Source organism: Lissotriton helveticus, chromosome 3_2, assembly GCF_964261635.1.
Source record: "Lissotriton helveticus chromosome 3_2, aLisHel1.1, whole genome shotgun sequence".
Taxonomy (NCBI): Eukaryota; Metazoa; Chordata; class Amphibia; order Caudata; family Salamandridae; genus Lissotriton; species Lissotriton helveticus.
The window spans coordinates 443,694,949-443,717,070 of NC_136062.1; the positions used below are offsets into that span (position 1 = coordinate 443,694,949).

The window sequence follows — 22,122 nt, forward strand, 5'->3', positions numbered from 1 at the left end:
GTGAGCGCTAAGAAACGGCGGGGAGTATGAGACTCTCATTCGACAACTCGAGTGAGTCAGCCTGGATTGAGAAGAAGACTGCTGCTGCAGTGTGCACCGATTCATGTAGCAGCAGTACAGTCAGGGAACCGAGAAGAGTCTCTGAACTCTACAAGTAAGTGTATTATAAGTAGTATAAGTACGAGTCATGATCATCTAAAAATGTTTTAAAAAGCATCGATCTCCTCTGCAGGGCTGCTCGGCCTGATGATATTTCCGGAGTCAGTGAGCCTGAGTCCCGTTTAGCTTATCTCTCTGCAGTCTCACGTGATTTATTACTACTAACTGTACATGATGAGTCATGATGATGACAACACAGGTGTACTTAGTTGTGGGAAGCAACGTAGGCAGAAACTGTCTGTTATGGGGAGTAGCGTTTACGATGACGTTACAGTGCTGGAGCGTGTTGTCATATGTGAGGGGAAGTGATGCAGTATGCAGGAGTTTGGTGCGTTGTTTTGATGCTTTTCATTTTTGTGTCTCGTAGTGCTTGGAGTTGTCTCTTAGGTGTTGTAGATACTTTTGACAAGTTACGTTTTGCACTGCTGCCAGGGTTTCATTGTGCTTATTTTGTGTGACATTTCTATGTTCGTGGTGTGCCTAAGTGTCACGTTTGATTCGATGGGATCATCAGTAAGTTTTGGCTCTGAATTTAGAAAGTAGGTTTGGCTGCATATTGAAAATGACTTAACTGCAAAGCACCGGATTTCTGTGGAGAACGGGACTAACTAGATGGCGCACTTAAAAACCCTTTTTATGTCTCAACCCACTTTTATTCTTACGACCATAGGACATTTTTTACTACTGACAATAACGTTGCTGTCTGCTTTTGTATTAATTCTGTCGGAAGTATTACAGACAAAGAAAAGAGAAACCTGAACAAGTAAACATGGAAGGTGCACACTGGAGCACATGCTTAGCTAATGGTCTCTCTAAAATCTAGGCCGGGTACTTTTTTGCAGATACCTGGGTTTTGAAGAGAGGTTATACCTACTGCATCTGAAAAAAGAATTTCACACAAGCATCGATCTGCACGGCTGCTCTGTCTGATCATCCTTCCGGAGTCTGTGAGCCTGAGAGCCTGAGTCCTGGTTTAGTTTATCTCTCTGCAGTCTCACGTCATTTATTACTAACTAGTGCATGAGTCATGATCTGAAAAAATAATTTCACCCAAATAGCATCGATCTGCAGGGCTGCTCTATCTGATCATCCCTCCGGAGTCAGTTAGCCTGAGCCCAGGTTTAGTTATCTCTCTGCAGCCAGTCTCACCTGATTATCACAGTTATATGTAGGCGCGGGCCGCAGGCTGCTCTGTCTGAGTCTCATCTAGGGCACTGACGGAGTACAGTAGTTAGGTATAATTATCTTTAAGTCGGGTCAGAGCGTGACAGTTAACAGGTCTCTCTCTGCAGTGTTCAATGTTCACAGTGTTTTTTTTCATTTGTGCCGGACTGCCCGGCAACACACACACTGATGTCACACACACAGACCTGTGTTGTTGACACTTACCTGAGGAAGGGGGGAGGTGAGGAGGCCCCCACTGCAGCCGCCGCCGCCAGGAGTCATTTCTTGCTGACCACAGCGCCGCCGCCCCGGGACTACACCTCCCGGCAGCCTCAGCGACGGCGCTGCATTGACACGTCACCAGTGCGCCAGGAGGCGCTTCATAGCTGCGCTCTGCTCGGCGGAGCGGGGGGAGACATTTACCTGAGGAAGGGGGGAGGCGAGGAGGCCCCCACTGCAGCCGCCGCCGCCAGGAGTCATTTCTTGCTGACCACAGTGCCGCCGCCCCGGGACTACACCTCCCGGCAGCCTCAGCGGCGGCGCTGCATTGACACGTCACCAGTGCGCCATGAGGCGCTTCAAAGCTGCGCTCTGCTCCGCTTCGCGTGACGCGAGCGGGACGTCGGGCTAAGCCCGGGCAAAGGGCGGGCCCTCTGTGGCCCTCAGAGGACCCGAGGAGGACGGGCCGGGCTACCCCACTTGGCTTCATCAAAAGAGGAGGTACAGAGACGTTTAATTCTGTTAAACTTTACCGTTTTGAACTGTTTGAACTTGCTACTGTTGTTTCCGGGCTTTTGTTTCCCAACTATTATGTCCATCTGGGAAGAGCTGAATGCCCTGTGTGGCACAAATTATATCCCGGATACACCAACCCCCCCCATAGCGGGCAGAGACTCTGATCAAATTATCGGTACGCCCCTGGATGTACCTTCATCCCCCGAAACAATCCTCTCTCAAGTTAATATACTGCCCCGTGGCTTAACCGGTAAAAGTAATTATGACGAGGAAATAGACAATAACAATCAGATTCTATCAAACACCAATCAAATGTGCTGTAGCCCATTATTATCCCCCCCCAACCCAACCTTATTAACGTCGGATAAGGCTGGGACTTGAACAAATGATTCTACATCCCCCTCCAATCGACCCTACTAGCTCAAATCGAGCGATTGCTAAACTCTGCTTTATCACCGCTGGTTGCAAAAATCAATGATTTGGGGGATAGGTTGACCAGGATTGAAAAAATTGTAACAAGGACCTATCCACTAACTGAAAATACTGTTACATCCATATGCTCTACTCTTACTAACATCCATGAAAAGCCGATGAACAATGCTCCCAGGAAAGTTCAAACTTCTGACTCCCCCATTACAACACCCATTTCAAGTGGCTGCTATGCTACTTTTAATCCCGGACATGCCCCTCACAGAGTACCTAGGATTTCTCGAGAAAGAAGGCATCGAATTGATCTACCCCCTGAAGCCGCCCCATATGTCACCGTTCTCTCTGGGGTCCCTGCACTCACTCCGCGCAAACGTGAATTACACCAGGACCTGCTGAATAAAGCCATTTTCTGGCTCAAAAACAATAGACCGTAACCACCTGCCCTAGATAGCGGGATCCTGAGCGTTAGGAGGGTGGGGTGGCTAGGTTTGCTGCCTAAAGATATTCCGGGGGACTTGATATTAATTAAATTTAAACACAGGAACATTGCCACTTATTTAAGATCTACCCAGCCCACAGTTGGAGATGGTCCCATCTGTATCTGGGACCTGTATGATTTTTACCCTGGCCCCCGAGCACCGAATCATAATACCTGGTGAAAAAGGGGACTCTGTGTATCTTGGGTTATTATTTTGAAATAGTCAATTTGTTAAATTATTTTAGTTTGTTTTAAATAGTCAGTTTTCTTTTAATCTTGTAATGAACTGTTGAGTTATTTTTGCATGTATGTATTTCTTTCTGTTGCTTTTATGGTTTTAAATTTAATAACCGAATAAAGCTTATTTGAATTTGAATTTTGACTTACAGTACAGTCAGGTTACAGGAGGGAGCACTAGGGTTAGTGTCCTTCCATTTCTGGTGTTCTGCAGCAGTTTCAAGTAGTTCTTGGAGTTTCTTATTGCGCAAATGGCTGAAATTTCTGATATTTATATCTTTCTCTCGTGTTCATTGCATGATTTTTGCTTGCAAGAAACTGTCACTCATAGTAGTTGAAATGTCACTCATAATTTCACTGAAATTATAAAAATGTCACTCATGGCAATCTGAAACCTTGGCAGCTATGCCATTGTAGACTGGTGGCATTAGTTCCACCTGCTTAGGGAAATAATGCACACGGACACGGTGCCTTGGGTACCGGTAACTGGCCCAGGGCACGTGCATTCAGCCCCTTTTGTTACCAGGGTCACCTTCCCAGTGACGCCTGTGATGGGTGGGTATAAAGTGGGGTTATAGCAAAAGGCTGAACACTAGAACATGTCCAGCAGGACACTACATCCTGTTCTAAAATGTTGGCATGCATGCTTTATTTTCGAACTTAGGTTCACTCCAAGTGTCACACGACGAGAGCAATGAAAATATCAAAATGCCACTCGTAAACAAACTGGAAACAACGTGCTATGCCGTCTCTCTGCAGCAGAGGGGTTTCTTTGTGCTGGTAATAGTCAGGAGCTCTCGGCAGACGGTTCGTCAGTGTCTTTTTCACAACATACAGCGACCCGACTTCATGTACTGTACAGAAACGCATATCTGAAAAACGCATATCTGAACGCATATATGTTTATTACTGGTTCGTATGCGACCTGGTCGTTCATTTCCTGTGGCCGGTACGATATTTCTTCCGGGGTATAAGCAGTCTTTTTCCCAGTGAGTCGAAAATTACTTCCGGAGCTTCTCTTTTCTATCCAATCGCAGGCGCCGTGTAGTCCTCGGAGTACCGCCCTCCAGCTGTCAGTCGATAGGAAGCTGCTCTCCCATTGGCTCTTCCTCCCTTCGGTTTTTGAAGTCCTGTAAGTCGAAAGTCAGGCAGGAGCAATTAGGGAAACGGGGTAAGTCCCGGGTTCGGGAGCTTCCTGACGGCCCCGGGAGGGATGGCATGCAGGAATGATGTGCATTCCTTTTGCAAAATTATGCGACAGCTTCCTGACCGGAGCTGAACAGCCAGGAAATGAAAAGGTCTTTAAAATGTAGGGTTTCCTATCAATAGGTAGCAACGTAGTCTAAACAATGTTTGTTTTTCAATGAGTGTAGGGGTTGTATGGAATTTAGGCAACCTTTTGGAATACTGCCTCAGTTTAATGGAACTGAAATGTGTCTGCTAGGGGAGTAGATTTTTTTTCAGATATTCGATTCCTCGCACATCAGAGTTAAGTCTGACATTGAGGTTCTGCCCAGTCAGAGTACTGATAGATCTTTTTTTTATCCGAATTTGGCATGCACCTGTCGCGCTTTAAAGACTTTTGCGAGAATCCCACTTGTCACATTGTAGTAACAGAACTACAAGATATTACATTTGAACTACAGTCACTGTACTCATTTTTTCAGAGTTACACATTCAGTGTATTACCCTACCATTCCAGTATTAGCCTGCCTTTCCAGGAAAATCATCTCTCTTACTAAAAATTTACAGTTTCTGAAAAGAAACAGTAACTTGTAGCAGAGCACTTTTTTTAAATTTAAAGTCAGCCGTCAGTCTTCCTCCAGTACAGCCTGTTGCACGTTTCTGTCTACTCGCAGACAAGGTACAGTTGGCTTCAACGTTTCCACTGGATCACATTGGGGTCCTTAACATTGGTAGACTACCAATACATTTTAGTAGGTATTTGGAAATTGCAAATACATTTTGGGTTCCTTTCCCCTTACTAGATATGCGCCCAAGAAAGCCTAGCTTCCAACTTATTCCTTTTGTCAGCTCTAGTTAATATTTCCTTTCATATAATTAAAAAACCCATTTGAATTTTTATTTCTTTTTTGTAGACTAGTTTTCTTTGACCATGTGGCTCAAATTTGAGTGTACTAAGCATGGTATCCCAAAACTCAAACTCCTTTTCAAGCAGATGCTTGATCCTATGAACAGGATTTTTGGGAATAGTGGATCCTAAATTTGAACGAGAATTGTATTTGATGCCGAGTACATATAAACGTACTGATGGACAAAACGTTTTATTTTGCAAAACATAAAAATTGCAATCTCAAAAGTAAGGCTTTTTTACCTTTAGTCTCCTGCAATTTAGAATTTATCTTCCTGTGAGTAAGAGGGGGCCTTACATCTACTTAAAAAAAGACGGGAATACAAGAATATTCTTTTGCTGCACAGAAGAACATCCTCATAGACTTCATCTGTCGTTTTATTTAATGGAGAAGTTGATAATCGGTCTAAGTCTTAATCTATTTTATAAAAAAATGTGCGCATCCAGTGCGCCTCGTGTGCCTCTGATTTCTATGTTTTAAAACGTTAGCAATATTCATGGGTATCATACATATATGCAGATATTAACCACAATTAAGGACTGGCTGTTACACCTACCATGGCCAATAAAACAGTCGGCCCTATTTAGTCTTTAGCAGTTGTATTGCGGTATTTACATTTCTACCCTGAGGTATTGGTTGAGGGTTATGGATTTTCGAGGGAAAAAGTATGAAAGGGGCAGTAACTGGTCAGATCCAGAAGTGGTGGAGCTGCTGCAGCTATGGGCCAATGACTCAGTGCAGTTGGAATTGGAGAGCTGTTTAAGGAACCAGCACGTCTTCAATCGCATTGCAGAGGTGCTAAGGGATAAAGGCATCCATCGTAGCGGGGACCAGTGTAGGGAGAAGATCAAGAAGATGAAGTTGGAGTACAGGAGAATCAAGGACAATAATAAAACTCTTAGAGGTGGCAGGACCTGGAAATTCTTCGACGTGATGGATAGAGTACTGACTAGTCGACCTTCTATCTCCTACAGCACCTTGGCTGGCAGCATGGTCCACCAACAAGTGCTGCAGGGTGGCCTAGTGGAGAGCTTCCACCACCATTTCACCCCTTCTGCACTACCATTTGGGCACCCGCAGCACTCGGAGCTCATGGAGATTAAGTGCGAGGAGGTAGAATCAGAGGATGGATGCCTGACGCCAGAACCTTCTCTGCCTATAACCTACCAGCAAGGCTCTGCAGAAGACCAAGAGTTTGAAGAACGGCCAATCTTGGGAGTGGAGCAGAATGAATCTGCAGTTTCCGGAGAGGATATCCCAATTGAAACCAGTGTTTCGCCTTCAGGTATAGTTTCTATTTTATCTCTAAAGCCATGGGAAGGCATTTGATCATCACTGTGCATGCGCTTGGTTACTGCCCCACCAAGAGAATAATATTAAATATGGGCTTTTTCCAGTGTATTTAATAAAAAATTGAGGCATTTGCTGCGCTACTATCATCATTGTACATGTGCATACTATTTGTGAAACTATTGGTTCAAGATGGAAGACAGTATTTAACTCATTAGCCCTGATACATGTATATTACTTCCTCTACACACATAACATTTCATAATTTGACATGTAAATTATGGATTACGTCTTCAGAGTCTAATTGCCCAATTTTTTGTTACATTTGACCTAGTGTTTTCTGCTCAGAGATCACCTTCTTGCTCCTGCTTCTAGTTTCGGCAGATACCGGATCTTGGGGCCCATATAAATAAGAGGTACTCCAAAGATCAACCAGTTTGGTGATATGGGTAACCTGTACACAACAGACATCTTATCTCCACACTGTTGCATGCAGTATAAAATATGTCTGATTGTTCACAGTTCACCTAACAAAGCCTGTTATGAAGGCTTGTCTTTCCAGACCACGGCACTATCCAAATGTAGCACAACATCACCATGACACCTTGAAGGGCAGTGGGTAGCTGTCCCAATAAAATGCAGAATTACTAGAAAAATAAACAATTTGAGCAAAATAGTAAAAACATATGAACCTTGGTCCAGGCTATGGTGATTAGTCTCCTTGACTATGGGAATGCGCTGTTGGCTGAAGTAGGTAAAACACTTCTTGCTAAACTGCTGGTGATTCAAAACACCGCGGCAAGGATGATTCTGAATCGCCCTTCTGGCTCCTCCCCAGCCCCCTTGCTGAGAGAGATCCACTGGTTACCAGTGAAGAAGCGATCCTTTTTTTAAGATTTGTTGCCTTACTTATAATGCCTTAAATGGCAAAGGTCCCTACTATTTGCAAAATAAATTTACAAAGCAAGTTTCGGGCTGTAACCTTAGATCTAACTCATTAGCTCTTTTAAATGTCCCCCGAATAGGTCTAAATCGTACTGGGGGCAGAGCCTTCTTGTACCTTGCCCCACTGTACTGGAATCAGCTCCCCATGGCCCTGTGCAAATGTACCTCATACACTGTTTTTAGGAAACAACTGAAAACCTTTCTGTTTTAATATTTTCATCAATTGTTGCCGGTTTTCCCTCTCTTCACTAGGTAAGCGCCAAGATGCCCTCAGTGAGTCGTGCACTATAGAAATATACTTAACATAACATCATTAACAAACAATAACCAGACGAATTGGGTAGCCAAACGCCGTAGTGAAATATAGAAAAGTTGACACAACTGTAACTGGTATGAGAATCCCATTCTTCAGAGATTACTGCAGAAAAAGCCAGAGCCAAATGATCCCAATAAGACCACTCGCTAATCCGACCTTGACACTTCTTCCCTCACTGTTAACGTGCTGTTGTTCCACGCTCAATCTAAACCTCAATACCACACTCCTCCATCATTCGATGTCAGACCTCAATTTGTATAGTGACTTAGGTACTTTGTAGCAAAGTATGCTCTCTGTAAGTTACTTATGCCAGGACAAGCCGCCGACTCTTATTGCAATGGAAGAAAACACATATTTTTCAGTTATCGGTACTAGCAAATTACCAATTCTGCTTTTGTCAAATTTATCTTAATTATTTTACAGAAGGTTAGAACATCTCGTTTCTCCGTAAGACCTCTGGATCAATAATTCTTTTATTCACAAGTATCAAGAGCATCTCAACAGCATATAGCACGGTATATCTCCAATACCTATTTAACCAATTGGTATAGAGGTTCTATCTATAGCAAAAAGCATTTATCTTGCAAATCTCTCGGATACAATAATATGTCCTACACTTAGCCACTGTCAAATTAAGTAACTTTTACTCCTTTATCTTGGCTGCCTCCTATTCATACTGATTTCTCAAAGCTGTCAATTTAAACCTTTCCATTGTCACACCACAAAGCTACATTATAATACAGCTCCATGACCTCCTGTTATTACTGGACCTCACAGCTGCCTTCGACACAGTGGACTTTACAGCCCTCATCTGCATCTTGACAGCTCGAATGAGATTGATTGCCAAGGTCCTGCACTGGTTCTAATCCTGCCTATTTAATCAACCTACACTAGTTTGTTGAAATGGGCACCTCGAGATCACAGGAGATCCTTCTCATCAGGGGGGTCCCCAGAGGATCCACCTTGTCTGTCATCACCAACGTTTATATAGAGCCCTCAGAGACTCTGTACAATGATAAAAAAAGTCACCTTTATTAACCAGTACATCGACAACACACTACTCCACTTGAAAATAATTTCTGCTGCATACACCAAGTCCCTTGAACACTGCCTGCGCCTTACCCAGGGTGTCTAGCTTTCACGTGGTTCTCCACCCCATCAAGACTGAATTCCTGCTATTTACCAAGAACAACAAGCAACAGCTAGTCCAACCTGAAATTGGACAAATTTAAACCCCAACTTTCACCTAGCGCCAAGTCACTTGAATTTACCCTTGACACAGCCTGCTACCAGCTCTTGCTATTACAGCAAATGATTTTAGAACTGCCTTTAAAACCTTCAGACACTAGATCATAGGTCTTCAAACTGTGGGGCGTGCCCCCCTGGGGGGGGGGGGGGCTCAGCATCCCCTCAGGGGGGGCGCGCACTCCACCCCACCACTTCATCTTCCATTGTTGACTCCAGACGCCAGTTGTGTGTCTCAGCCATAGTCAGAGTGGAGATACAGGGGCGCTAAGAGGTGAAAAAACAACAAAGCCTCGTTAACACGTGAATGGTCTTTTAACGACCTGTGACGTACTCGGGTGCAGCTGGCCTCTGCTCTAGAGCCAAAGGAAAATCAAGAGAGAGGGAAATAAAAACACAGCACTGGGGTTGCTCTAGTTTACTCGCCTAGATAAATAAAGGGTCCTGGTGGACGTATCAGAGAGACAAGAACTTTCCCAAAATGCAGAACAATTCTGTAGTACGAAGGAGCGGTGACCTCTCGCACAGAGATTATACGAGGGATTATGTTTTTATTTAATGGCAGCTCCCAGTGATGTCGACTGCAAACTCTGATATGTCACTGTAATTCCATCAAAACACGCCACACACTCACAGTACCTTCTATTTCAGTGGTCAGATTTAAAAATACTTTACAATAAGACCATCCCATGCATGCAATAACTGTTTCTGCATTTTTAAGTAGTTTATTTCTATGTTAATATGGAGGCTGCTGGGGAGTTTTAGGTAGCTACATTGCTATAAAATGCACTGCATCTGTGTGAAATCCACCCGAAATAAAATGTATTGGAAAAGTTATGGTAAGCTATGACGTCCTCATGCGGGCCTTATATCAAATCAAGAGTAAGACCCCCACAAGAAAGGTGGCCGGGAATTTGGGAAAGCGAGCTGATGTCTGCAAACTTCAATAATGAAATGGGATACGGGTAATACTGCAGTGGCAGCTGCGTGGGGTACCGTGCCAGCGATCTGACCCATTTTATCCCCAAAGCAGTGCACAAGCAAAAGTCAGGGTGCCGAATGTGCTTTATGCTGCGCACCCTTTCCTGTCTCATAGGACTGTATGTATGAGCTGCAAAGAGAAAGGCACAGTGCTCTGACTAACAGATGTGCCGTTCTGCAGTGTCTTGTCTGTAGCAGAGGTCGCCTGATGGTCTTTAAAGCAGACTCCAGATAAGTGCCCCTGCGCAGAGGCAGACTCTGTCAGGTTCAGGAACACCGAAAGTGCTCCTCCTTTTATCCATAGAAAGCAACCTCTCCAGTGACCTACAGTCCATGGCTGTATGCTTAGTAACAGAAAGGCGTCATGCTGCTGTTTTGTGTAACCCCTGGGTGTGGGCTACCGCCCGCCCCTCCACCACAATGTGGAATAATGGCCCTATGTAACGCTATGTCGCCACATATGTTTTGGACTGGACACGAGCAAAGACACATTTATTTCAGCTCTAAATGGGCTACAGTGAAAACTAGAGCACACTTGTTAATAATGGATTTTACATGAGAGTGAGGATCTAAAGAAGCTCTTAGATGATTGTGTGAGCAATAGCTTTGAAAGGAAACAAACTACAGCCAAGAAGAAATGGGGTTCATTCAAGTCTAGTAATTGAATGTCTGACTGCCTGAGGTTTACCTTTCTTCTGAATGTTGATTGCAATGGAATTTAAGAAAGTTGTGTAATGTATATTTAAGGATCTTTGAGCATGTTACAAAGTAAAAAGTGAAATGTTGCTCTAGCTGACTTCAAGGTCCTGTCCGCCATTTATTTGGCATCTTTGAGGTCTGAACACACCTAGGGTCGATTCTGTGTCTGCAATTCATTTTTTTATCTGTGATTCAAATTCTCTGCTTCCTGTGTGAAACTTCTAATATCTAAGTGTATTCTTGTAAAATTATTGAATTTTGTGTTACGTAAAATGTGCAGGTCTTCACCATTTCCCATAATGCAAAATTTCTTGCAGGAGAATGGATCAAGTCATAAATGTCTCAACGAAGTCTGACTTTAAATCATGATGCAGCTTGGAGATCTCTACCTAACACATATACACAGTGGGACTAATTCATAAAGGGCTTCTACCCTGGTGGCAGATGCCCTGCAGTCGTGGGGAAGTCTCCCCACTCGGGTGGAATCTCAGCAATGAGAATACTCTTATTTTACAGAAGACACTTGTGCAGCCCCTTCTGTAATACTGGTGAACATGTGACACCAGCGCTATCTCAAGTCCGCAGTTCCTCATTTGCAGGGGGGTGTATCTCTTTGCCTCTCCACCTGTGCCATAAAATGTACTTGGCTAAGAAGGGGAAGAAGCCATCAGGAGGCTACAGAAGGTGGCGCAGCAATGTCAGTGCACCCTCTAAAGGCAGCCCTCTGTAGGGAACTCAAGATGTTCTATGGGTCCTCCAGACATCTACCAGCAAGCCGACTTCAGTTTACTAAACACTCTCAATTTATTTAATATTATTTTCCCTATGCGACCTGGGCTTTGTAGGAGGGAAGGGCCATCAATGATGCAAAGTACCAGCTTTTTAGAACATTTTTGTCAGGTGGTGGTGATGGTGGGGGTTTCGACGTGTAAAAAGCTTTAGATGGGGGGACTCAGCTGACAAAAGTTTGAAGACCTCTGTTCTAGATTAAGAAGTGCAAAAAAGTAAAAAAAAAACAAGGCAAAATTAATTCTTTTTCAATGCACACAGGATTTGCTATAACATTCCTGTATCTATCAACACTGGTCCAACTCTTTCCAAATGTAGGCAAGAGCTGAAGACGCACTTTTAGAGACCAATAGATCACAATGTAATAAACTCCCACTTTTACTCTTTGCAACCAACTGTTCAGAGTTCCCCTTTTTCTGTGGATTGGTATGAAGTTGAACCTGCTTCTCTTGTATGCAGCATTTGTATACTTTTGGCGTCCCCTACCTCTTTGTTTTTGATTCTAATTTTCTTTCTCTCTTTTTCATCCCTTTTGAGCTCTGGCAGCCTAAGGCACAAAGCTTGGTGTTCATTACTTTTGATTGTATTGCTATTGCGATTTTTTTTAACCTATTTTGAATGTTGACGAGTAAATGTACAAGAACTGTTTGAATGAACTAGGTCAGTAGCTATTCTGCAACGGCCTAGTCTGAAATTAGGTCAATAATAGGGCTCTCTTTTAGGCAGATATCTTGGTTTGAGTCCTTGGTTTTCAATAAATGGTTAAGATTTTAGTAGTGTGAAAAGCAAAAACCCTACTAGAAGCATTCAGCCTAGTTATATGAGCCAATTGGCCTTGCTTCAGGAATTCATTGTTCTCGGTGTGTAACCTTATTTCTGCACCAGTCAAGTTGCACAAACCTTACTCTGTCCCTTACCAAGAGTCTTTCTTTGCATGTAAGTTATAGAGAGCATTCTCTTCACGCCTACACAAGAGCAGACAAGATCCTTACCCAAATGCTAACCATTAGAGGACGAATGACTCTTTCCTGCTGTTGACCAACATGGAAAGTGAGGTGGTGGGGAAGAGGTAGAAGGAAGACATGGCTTTAGCTCTCCCTCCCACTGAGACAGGCTAGAACGTGCTGTTACGTGTAGTGTGGTTGCATGCTAATAGCCACGAATCCCACCATCCGCTCCCAAGGCAGCAGTTAAAGAATACTTATAGGAATATAGGAGTTGCAGCTGTATGCTCCTGTGAGTGCTGAGCATGATGCTGTTACTCGGATCCTTCTTACACCCCCGGTAATCACCGATGACGTACCGTTAACAAAACTGTTGTATAGGTATTGGAGGAATCCGGAAGTTGGGCCCAGCAAATTCCCGATCTTAAAGTAAAAAGCTATTCAGCCCTCACACCCAGTTTTCAGAGCCATTGGGTTTTGATACTTCTGCCTTGACCGATATTCCACACATAGTTTCTCCTAGCATTGAGCTATGAGTAGTTGCAAGCCTTCAGGACTTAGGGTTGGTGCTGTCCATTTCAACGAGACACCTCAACTATCAACACTTCCATATTGATAATGCTCAGTAGGCTGCTAATAGAAGAATAATTTAAGTTATGGCTCATTTTGTATGAAACCGTTTTTGGAGACATTGGGCGCTCCTAGGCTAAACACCATATTAATACACTGTTAAACGGTGTTACAATTAGTGAGCCCAGTCAGCCAGGGGCATTTTATCGTTCTTAGAACGATGAAGGCATGAGTCAGCCCCATTGAAATTCTAATATGGGAGACCTTCTGACTTCATATACTTATCTGCAGCAGTTTTAACAGTGATTAATCTCACCAGCTAGTAAGACGTTTTAAATATGCTGACTGCACTGTGACGCTGGCCCCTGCGGTCTGAGTGTTTTACACAAAGAGGGAAGAGACAAAGAAAGGAGCTAAGCTTTTGCATGTTCAATATGGCTTGCCCGTTGACCTATTGGTATGGCCATGTCTTTTGTGATGCTACAAAATCAGAAGAATGCATTTTTGCAGTTGCTTTGTAGAACTGGTCAAAATAAAAAGAAAAGAGCAATGACACGTCCGCTAATGGTAGTGGCGTCATTTTATAGGTGCACCTCGGTGTGAGTGCGTCAAATGCATGCATCACCAGGCAAGTGTGCATCTGCGAAAGGATGTAAACACCAATTATTTTTATTTACCAGTCCAAGATGGATCAAAAAATTGAAAGTAGCACAATAACACTGTTTTCTATGGCAGAAGAGCCGGCAGTAATTGCTGCTGTGCCGTCTAACAAAATATTCAATTAAATAAGTAAATAAATAAAAGGAATGGTTGGATACAGCGGAACGGGTGGGGGAAACCAACGGGTCTTTGAGGGTGAATAAAAAAATGTGTCATGGGGCCAGAATCACAAGGCGGAGAGAGCTACATGGAACACAAGGAAGTTATTTGATGAAGGGTGAGAAGAACTCGAGGCAGAGAGGTTAAAAACACATACATTCTCATGGAGTGCTTAACCAAAAAGTAGAAAAATAGTTACCGAAAAGTGAGTAGTGGGAGAATAAAATCAGCAAATCTAAAGAAACGGAAAGAGTCTGTATTCCAGAGGATGGACAAATACAAGTTGCGTCAAGGAAAGCCATTATATAACAAGCAAACCAATCAGAGTGACAATGAAGTCAACCAACAGGCTGTAAGCTCATGGTCAGACCACACAAGGTCATGACTCATTTGCAATGCTGGCCTTTAATATATCTCGTTCCATATATTTTATGTGTGGCTGTATGCACCATTTTTAAGTGCTTTTTAAAAAAAAATTTACGTTACAGTGATTATAATACCTCCCCGGCAAGCTCTAGCTTTTACCCCAACCCTCTATATCTTCTGGTCATGCTGCAGACAGCTTAGCACCCTGGCCCTAGTCAGATGTTCTATCCGGATGCACACAGTATGCACAGAGCTGTTACCTGCAGGCATCCAGGATTCAGCTGTGCTTCAGATGCAATGTAAACATGGCTCATAGGGCTCGAGTCTTGAACATACCTACTCAATGAAGAGCGTGTGCTCTTGTGTTAATGCATGATTGTGATAGATGCTACTATCGATTATTGGCTCGAATGAAATGCTTCTTGTATTCAAATAATTCAGCAACCCACTGAAAAACAGCTCAAATAAAAATGCATATACTTGAAGCTTCTGCAACGAGTAGCTTGTGAGCCACTAGTAGCATTCCTGTACCCTTTATGTAGCTCTCCTGTGTGCAGATCAGCGTACTGAATTAGAGACTTTTTCATGGTTGATTTAATATAGCCGTACCAAAATTGAAAGTGTGCATTCACGATGTAAATATGTGTATTTTCAGAACTTATCAGCAAATGTTTAAAGAACATGTTTGAATTTTAAAATATATTTAAATCTGATATTTGTGTGATAAGTCATGCAGCTTTTTGGAGACTTATTACTAATATTATTAGTCGGGGACAGTGCCACTATAACTTCTATGTTTTATCACACTAAAGGCATTTCACTTTGACAAAGCATTTTTCAACATTAATATTTGCAAGCATTCCTGATGCAGTGAGGTGATATGATGTGTGTTTCTGTATGTGTACATATGTATGTATATATATATTCACTGAAAAAACCATAGGTTATAGACCATATATAGTTAGGAATTAGCATTTAGAAAACCTTATTTTACTCACACAAAACCATTGAAATTCCATATATAGTTAGTTGCACTAACTATATATCGCGCACCCGCAATCCACTGCTGATGATGTCACATATTACATCATTCATGACATGGTCAGTGACATCACTGATAACAACATCCAGTGATTTTTTGTTTCTATAAAGTTTAAATATGTCTTACATATTGAAGAATGAGTGGATGTGTAAGTGTCTGGACGAAGGATTTAGTAGGTGCATGACTGACTGTATGAGTGAGTGATTAAATGTGTCTCACTGACTGCATGGGTTAGTGACTAAACTGTCTTAATTTGTGCATCATTATGTCTGTTGTTCTGTAAACTGCTGCATGTGTTGATCAGTAGCTATATGAGTAACTATATGGGTTATTGATTGATTGCCCAAGTATTTGTATGGGAGACTGAGTGTGTGTGTGGCTAGCTGGGAGGTGTGTGACTGTGCAGATCAATCTGTACTTGTATCAATGATTGTATAAGAAGGTAAGTATGTGTTAGTATATGTTTGAAAATGTAAGGTGCTCTATGTTTAACTGTATAGACAAGAAAATGGAAGTGTCATTGATTCTTTACAGGACTGACTAGGTGTGTGAGTAACTCCATGGATGAGTGGCAGACTGTGAGTGTCTGTATAGGTGTATGAGTGCATATGATAGTGTTGTAAAGATGAGTGATTGTATGTATGAATGATTGTATGGGTGAATGAGTGAAGGTGTGTGTAGACGTAGCAATCAGTGAGTGCGTATGTAGTAACTAGTATTGGTGTGTCAATGGTTTCAAAAATTATACTCTCTTTTTAACACTGGGTGAAACAGAGGTTATATTAAAATGTGAGGAGATGCATTGTATTGTCACATGAATGATATCATCAGTGATGTGGTCATTGATGTCAAATGAGATGTCATCAGTGATGTCATCAGTGATGTCATTTGAGATGTCATCAGTGATGTCATCAGTGATGTAACTGACCATGTCATGAATGATGTAATATGTGACATCATCAGCAGTGGATTGCGGGTGCGCGATATATAGTTAGTGCAACTAACTATATATGGAATTTCAATGGTTTTGTGTGAGTAAAATAAGGTTTTCTAAATGCTAATTCCTAACTATATATGGTCTATAACCTATGGTTTTTTCAGTGAATTTTCAAGGTTTTGTAAATGCTAATTCCTAACTATATATGGTCTATAACCTATGGTTTTTTCTGTGAATTTCATTGGTTTTTTAACAGCTAATATCTGTAGCTGTAAAATGTATTCTTCTTTAAATCCAAAAATATATTTTATATGTTTATGAATAATTTTTTTTTAAATATTTTTTTTTCTTCGTTCCCGCTTCGCGAATTGGGAAGCTTCCCGTTAGCTGACCTTGATGCCGCGAAATAGACCGGGAGCCGGTAAACGTTTCTTTACCGCAAGTGCCGCGTTAGAAAACAACATCGTGACGCCTCCCGTCCGCATGACGTTTCACGTTGTCGCGTGATACGTCATATGACGTGCTACGTTAGCGAACTGGTACGCGAAGCGAGTCGCAAAGCGCAGGTTTCTGGAAGCAAACCGGGAGGCCCTGCAAAGCGCTTAACGTAAACACAGCAAGTCATGTGACTTGGTAATAACACTTTTCATTGGTTCATTTCACTTTTGGTTTCCTAATGATGTAAGACTAGGTCATATAATCTAAAATGAACACTTTTGATTGGTTGAGAACTCTTGTTTTTCCCAAATGATGAAAATCCCTCCTTCTTTCCTCACTCTGACTTTCATCATTGTGAGAGAAAGACCCTTTGTGATCACTGAGCAATGGCTTCTTTAGTAGCTTCAGCTGGTGCTTCCCCACCACCTCCACCACATCCAAGGAAGAGTGGACCACCTGCTCAAGTTATAATTCAACAAGAAGAAGAAGAAGAGGAACAGGACGACGAGCACGAAGAGAGGCAGTTTTTGCCTGAGCAGCCCAGGACGTCTCACCGGAAAGAAAACTTCATTTGGCAATTTTTTAAAATTCCCAAAGGTCAGAAAAAAGTAAATGCAAGATACGTAACTTGCCTTATATGTCAAGATAGACTGTCCAGAGGAACCGAGAAAAAATACAGTTTCGGAAACTACACAATGCATCGCCATATGACTAGGTGGCATCCTAACAACTACAGTGCTGCACAGTTTCGGAACGACCTAGATAATCTCCCTATTATGGCCAGAAGATCTGTTGTACCGGAAGTAACGGGACCAGAGGGCAGGGAGATGGTGCCAAATATACAAATGAAATTTGGTGAAGTAAAACACACCTGCGTATTTTGCGATGGATTCATTTCCTACGGAGAAAAAATCATCACTCTGATCAACAGAGCTATTGACTATCATATGCAAGTTTGTACGAAACGCCCAAAATAATAAATACTTCTTTTTTTGTTTTGTTGCTCCTGTTGAGCCCTTTACAATGAATCGTTTTCATTGCCCCCTCCAAGAAAAACCCCAAAAAATATAAAACTTCAGAAAAATTCAAAAAAAGTAAAAAAAAATTCCGAAAAAATAAATAAATATATAAAACAACAAAAACAATAAAAAAAAAAGTTCTTTTCAGAACTACCTCCCCGTTATTAAAAAATTGGTACAATATTTAGAACTGTGCCAACCTCTATTTCTCTTAGTTCGCTTCCCAGTTCGCTCGCCGGTACGCGAACTAGAAGCGAACCAAAAACAGTAAGTATAAGGGAAGGAAACAGACACTTATGTTAAAAGAAAGACAGCTATAGGGGAGTAAACTAGAGATACTATTACCCGTAATCCACTGCTGATGATGTCACATATTACATCATTCATGACATGCTCAGTGACATCATCAGCAGAGGATTGCGGGTTTTTTGGCAACGTGCCTTATCCACGGTTTAATAACGCTGCCTTTTGCTTTATATAAGTTTTCAAATTGTATGAAATATATACCAATAGGTCGTTATGAACCTTTAGGTAGTGCTTTTCTTCATGAGGTCTGGTCGCTTCCATACACATACAGATGTTTCAAAGATGATCAAGAAGTTTATCTGAATGGAGAGGAATGCACTGAGACGCCAGATCATTCACTAATGTGTAGGCACATACAGTTACACGGTTCATGCAACAAACACCGACCAAATATGGCTTGCGTGTTGCAAGGCACGCCAGTTCCTGCTATCATCCCCACGTTCAAGTTGTTGGAAAATGGTAGTTATTTGATGCTCAATAATGAAGATTGTTCTGAGTTAATTGAAAAGGGTCTGCACCTCTGTACGGGTGTTCGCTATGTGAAGCACGAAAGTTTCACGGGCCGAACTCAAGGCCACCTCTCTCTGAGACAAAAGAGCTCTTATTCTTGCCATGCCGTTGAAATCTGTCCCAAGGTTGGTATTTGTGGCCAGATTGAAAACTCCCTATGTTCATGTGTGGGAGGAAATAGAACATTTCTGCAGCAAATAACCCATTCACTTACTGTTACGATAAAAGGAATACTTTTAATTCAGATTTGCCTTTCAATTTCAGCAAGATGGTTCCGACTATCTTTAACGCATCCTCCACAAAGACCCTGGCGCACTTTTTTAAAGTTGTTACCAGTGGTCTCGTGACTTCATTTGAGAAAATCTTTGGAGTCATCCCTGCTTCCTTTCATTCTATTTTCTCCACTCTGGTTCGTGGATTGGCATTTTTACTTGCATTACCAGCGGACGCTCTTGTGCTTTTTTACATTTTTAAATATGGATGTCCCTCCTATGCAACCTCCCACCCTGCAGCTGCTGACACTGTTCCGCAATCGCATGCTAGAATATTATGGCACAATGCCGTTGGCGATATTAAGCACGGCATATGGATTATCTTTTCGATTCTCCTACTTCACCTGTGTCCAGCCTGTATTTCACTGCCTGACCTGTGATTTCGATTGGGCCATTGATTTGTGTCTCTGCGGACCGGTTTCTCCTGACGTCGACTTTAATCAGCTGATGACTCACGAGTTGGTTTGTCCTGGCGAAAGGATTATGGCTGTGGCATTGATGCATGGACTACTTGGTCCCTGGAATTTACTGGCGGCAGCACAGTCTTTCTTGGAACAGAGCTTTCTTGAAAACCCACCGAGCTGTCCTCTGATGGTGATAGAGGATCCGGTGCTGGGAGAGCACGTATGTTCTTTTCCGCTTTTAAATTGGATGGCTGAACTGTTTTCGGATGAAGACGGTGACTTCCTATTGGAGGCTGTTGCAGCTTATTTTGCATACACAGTTATGTCATAGACCTTTTTCATGTTTGATATGCTGAGTACTAGCATTTCATTGACAATTCATTGACTTATTTGTCAAGTTTTTATTATTTACCTTGCCTATTGGCTTAAGACTCGATAAAGTACTTGGCTGTTTTATTTTTCTTTAGCATAAAATTTTCCTAGTTTTTAATGCTTTACCTTGCGGACCGTCCACATATAAACTTGCAATCTGCTCTCATGAGATGGCACTTCTATTATCTTATTCAGTTCGTTTCCGGATCATGGGGAGGTGTCATCTAGGTCCTGGATATCTTTACACCGTGTTAAGTTAGCATGGGCTCATTACCGGTTTAAACGCCATTTTTCCTTTTTTGCAACTTCTGCACACGACACTTAGTTGTTGCTTTAGCTTTCCACCTAGTAGTTCATCGTGGTTTACATGAGAATAATATGTTATTGCTCTACTATCTGCTTTGCTTGTTAAACTATATCTGTACAGCGAGTGCTAAAGTTTCAAGAACAACACGATACAGAATTGTTATGAGGTCTGATCTCCACGACTACATACTCATAACATAAGTGCAACTTCTGCCAATTCTGGGCATGAGGCGGGTTTTATATTGCTTTGCCGAACACACATACACAACAGTTGATGCGGTTCACATGAAGAGAGAGCTGGTGTATGCTGATGTGATTCCTTCAAATCTAAGACACTAAAGTATGGGCACGCCCTAAACCAACACAAAGAGACCTTCTTAGCAAATAACATAATATGTGTATTAGGGAGGGTGAGATATAAGCAGCCGCGGGCCGTGGAGGGAGTTACGGTGAGGCAGGGAGGCGGGGAGGGGGAGAAGCAGGGTGGAGCCCTCTCTACCTTGCCCCTCCCCCTCCCCGCCTCCCTGCCCCACCGTAACTCCCTCCACGGCCCGCGGCTGCTTATAAGTGTTGCTAACTCTTATTCATTTACAGCATGTTAACATACTGTCACCATTCGCTTTTTATGTACTAGTAACTATGCTGGTAATTTTGCTACTGATAATATGTGTACTTGTATTCTCCACCCTGCTTCTCCCCCTCCCCGCCTCCCTGCCTCACCGTAACTCCCTCCACGGCCCGCGGCTGCTTATAAGTGTTGCTAACTCTTATTCATTTACAGCATGTTAACATACTATCACCATTCGCTTTTTATGTACTAGTAACTATGCTGGTAATTTTGCTACTGATAATATGTGTACTTCTATTATCTAAGATACTACGCCTGAGAAGACGGCATTAGTAAATAAACATTTCAAATACACATGTGTTCTTCTTAACTCCATGTTCTGGTTTCTAAGAAATATATAACGACCGACTGTTCATGAGTTCCACGTATCCTGAGGTACTATAAGTTCATATTCTGGATTGTCTAAACATTGAGAGTTTGTTATATCCAATGTGACACTGTACCTAGCTTGCTAAGGAGTTTTTGATTACTAACGTGAGTTTTGGGACACCCTAATTCGCCGAGGTTCCAATCCTCTGTCCACAGTTCTGTGTGAGAACAGAAACCCTGCGACAGGGGCACCCCCGACCCTTGCTGGAGCTTCATTACACTTGCGATACAACTCCAGCAATGCGCCACCTTTACGGCACAGATACATCACGCATCTGTGCTGTTTTTGCCCCATGATGCGCCGCATTGTAAATGCAGCACACCATAGGTGACGGAACAGCGGCACAGAATGACTAACACATCCCTGGTGATGCGCCAGTCATCATAAATGTATCCCTATGCTTCTTATCTTGTTAGAGATGAACCGCCATATGTATCATCAAAGTTTTTTGCATTTCCTAAATAGCGAACTTTAAGGAATAAATAGCGATTCTTTACCATTCCTAGTTTGCGATGAGCTATTTGCTAATTACAAATTACCCATTCATTTCCTTCATTTCCATAGGGCGGTTGGACTCACTTTTAGCTCGAACGGCTGAATGGATTTCCACGAAACTTGGCAAAATTGTAGGGACTGGTAGCCCGATGTGCCTTTGCTATGTCTCAAGATATATGCTCCAGTGGTTTTTACGAAAATTAACTTTGAAAAATATATATTGGGCTACATTGGCCTATATATATGTTGGAGCCCAAATGTAGCCCAATGTAGCCCAATGAAGCCCAATGTAGCCCAATGTAGCCCAAAGATGGCCGCCAGACACACAAAAAAACAAATGTAGCCCAAATATCAGCCAGATGTAGCCCAACTATAGCCCAGTGACAGAATGACCAATCAGCTTCGCAAACCTCCGTTACGCGAAGCGGAGCGCTGTTACAGATATATATCTTTTTTTGAACGTTAATTTCTCAAAATCCACTGGAGCACATATATTGAGACCTAGCAAAGGCACATCGGGCTACCAGTCCCTAATATTTTGCCAAGTTTCGTGCAAATCCATTCAGCCGTTCGATTATTATTATTATTATTATTATTATTATTTTTTTTTTTTGCCCCGCGGGGCCCTTTTAAAACCTCCACATCAAACCTAGGGGGTCAGCGAGGATCTACTATGCCCCCTTATAGTTATTTCCCCCTTTGTTTTGACCTCCTCTTGTCTCTCGATCCTACCGAGAGACAAGATGGCGGCCGCTATGGACTTT

The 22,122-nt window shown here is 42.4% G+C and overlaps 1 protein-coding gene across 2 annotated transcripts in view; it reads left to right on the plus strand.

Annotated features, from left to right (window-relative positions):
- The first annotated feature begins 4,315 nt into the window (after window positions 1-4,315).
- The window catches only part of LOC144826055 (1-aminocyclopropane-1-carboxylate synthase-like protein 1), a 146,954-nt gene continuing 129,147 nt past the window's right edge, over window positions 4,316-22,122 (plus strand). Inside the window, exons 1-2 of one of the 2 annotated variants that reach the window (XM_078684354.1) lie at window positions 4,321-4,373; window positions 6,270-6,580. In XM_078684354.1, coding sequence (XP_078540480.1) covers window positions 6,286-6,580 — 295 coding nt within the window. In that variant the 5' untranslated portion in view covers window positions 4,321-4,373; window positions 6,270-6,285. Of the gene's footprint in view, window positions 6,581-22,122 lie in introns of both variants that reach the window. The other variant, XM_078684353.1, reaches the window with a different exon arrangement.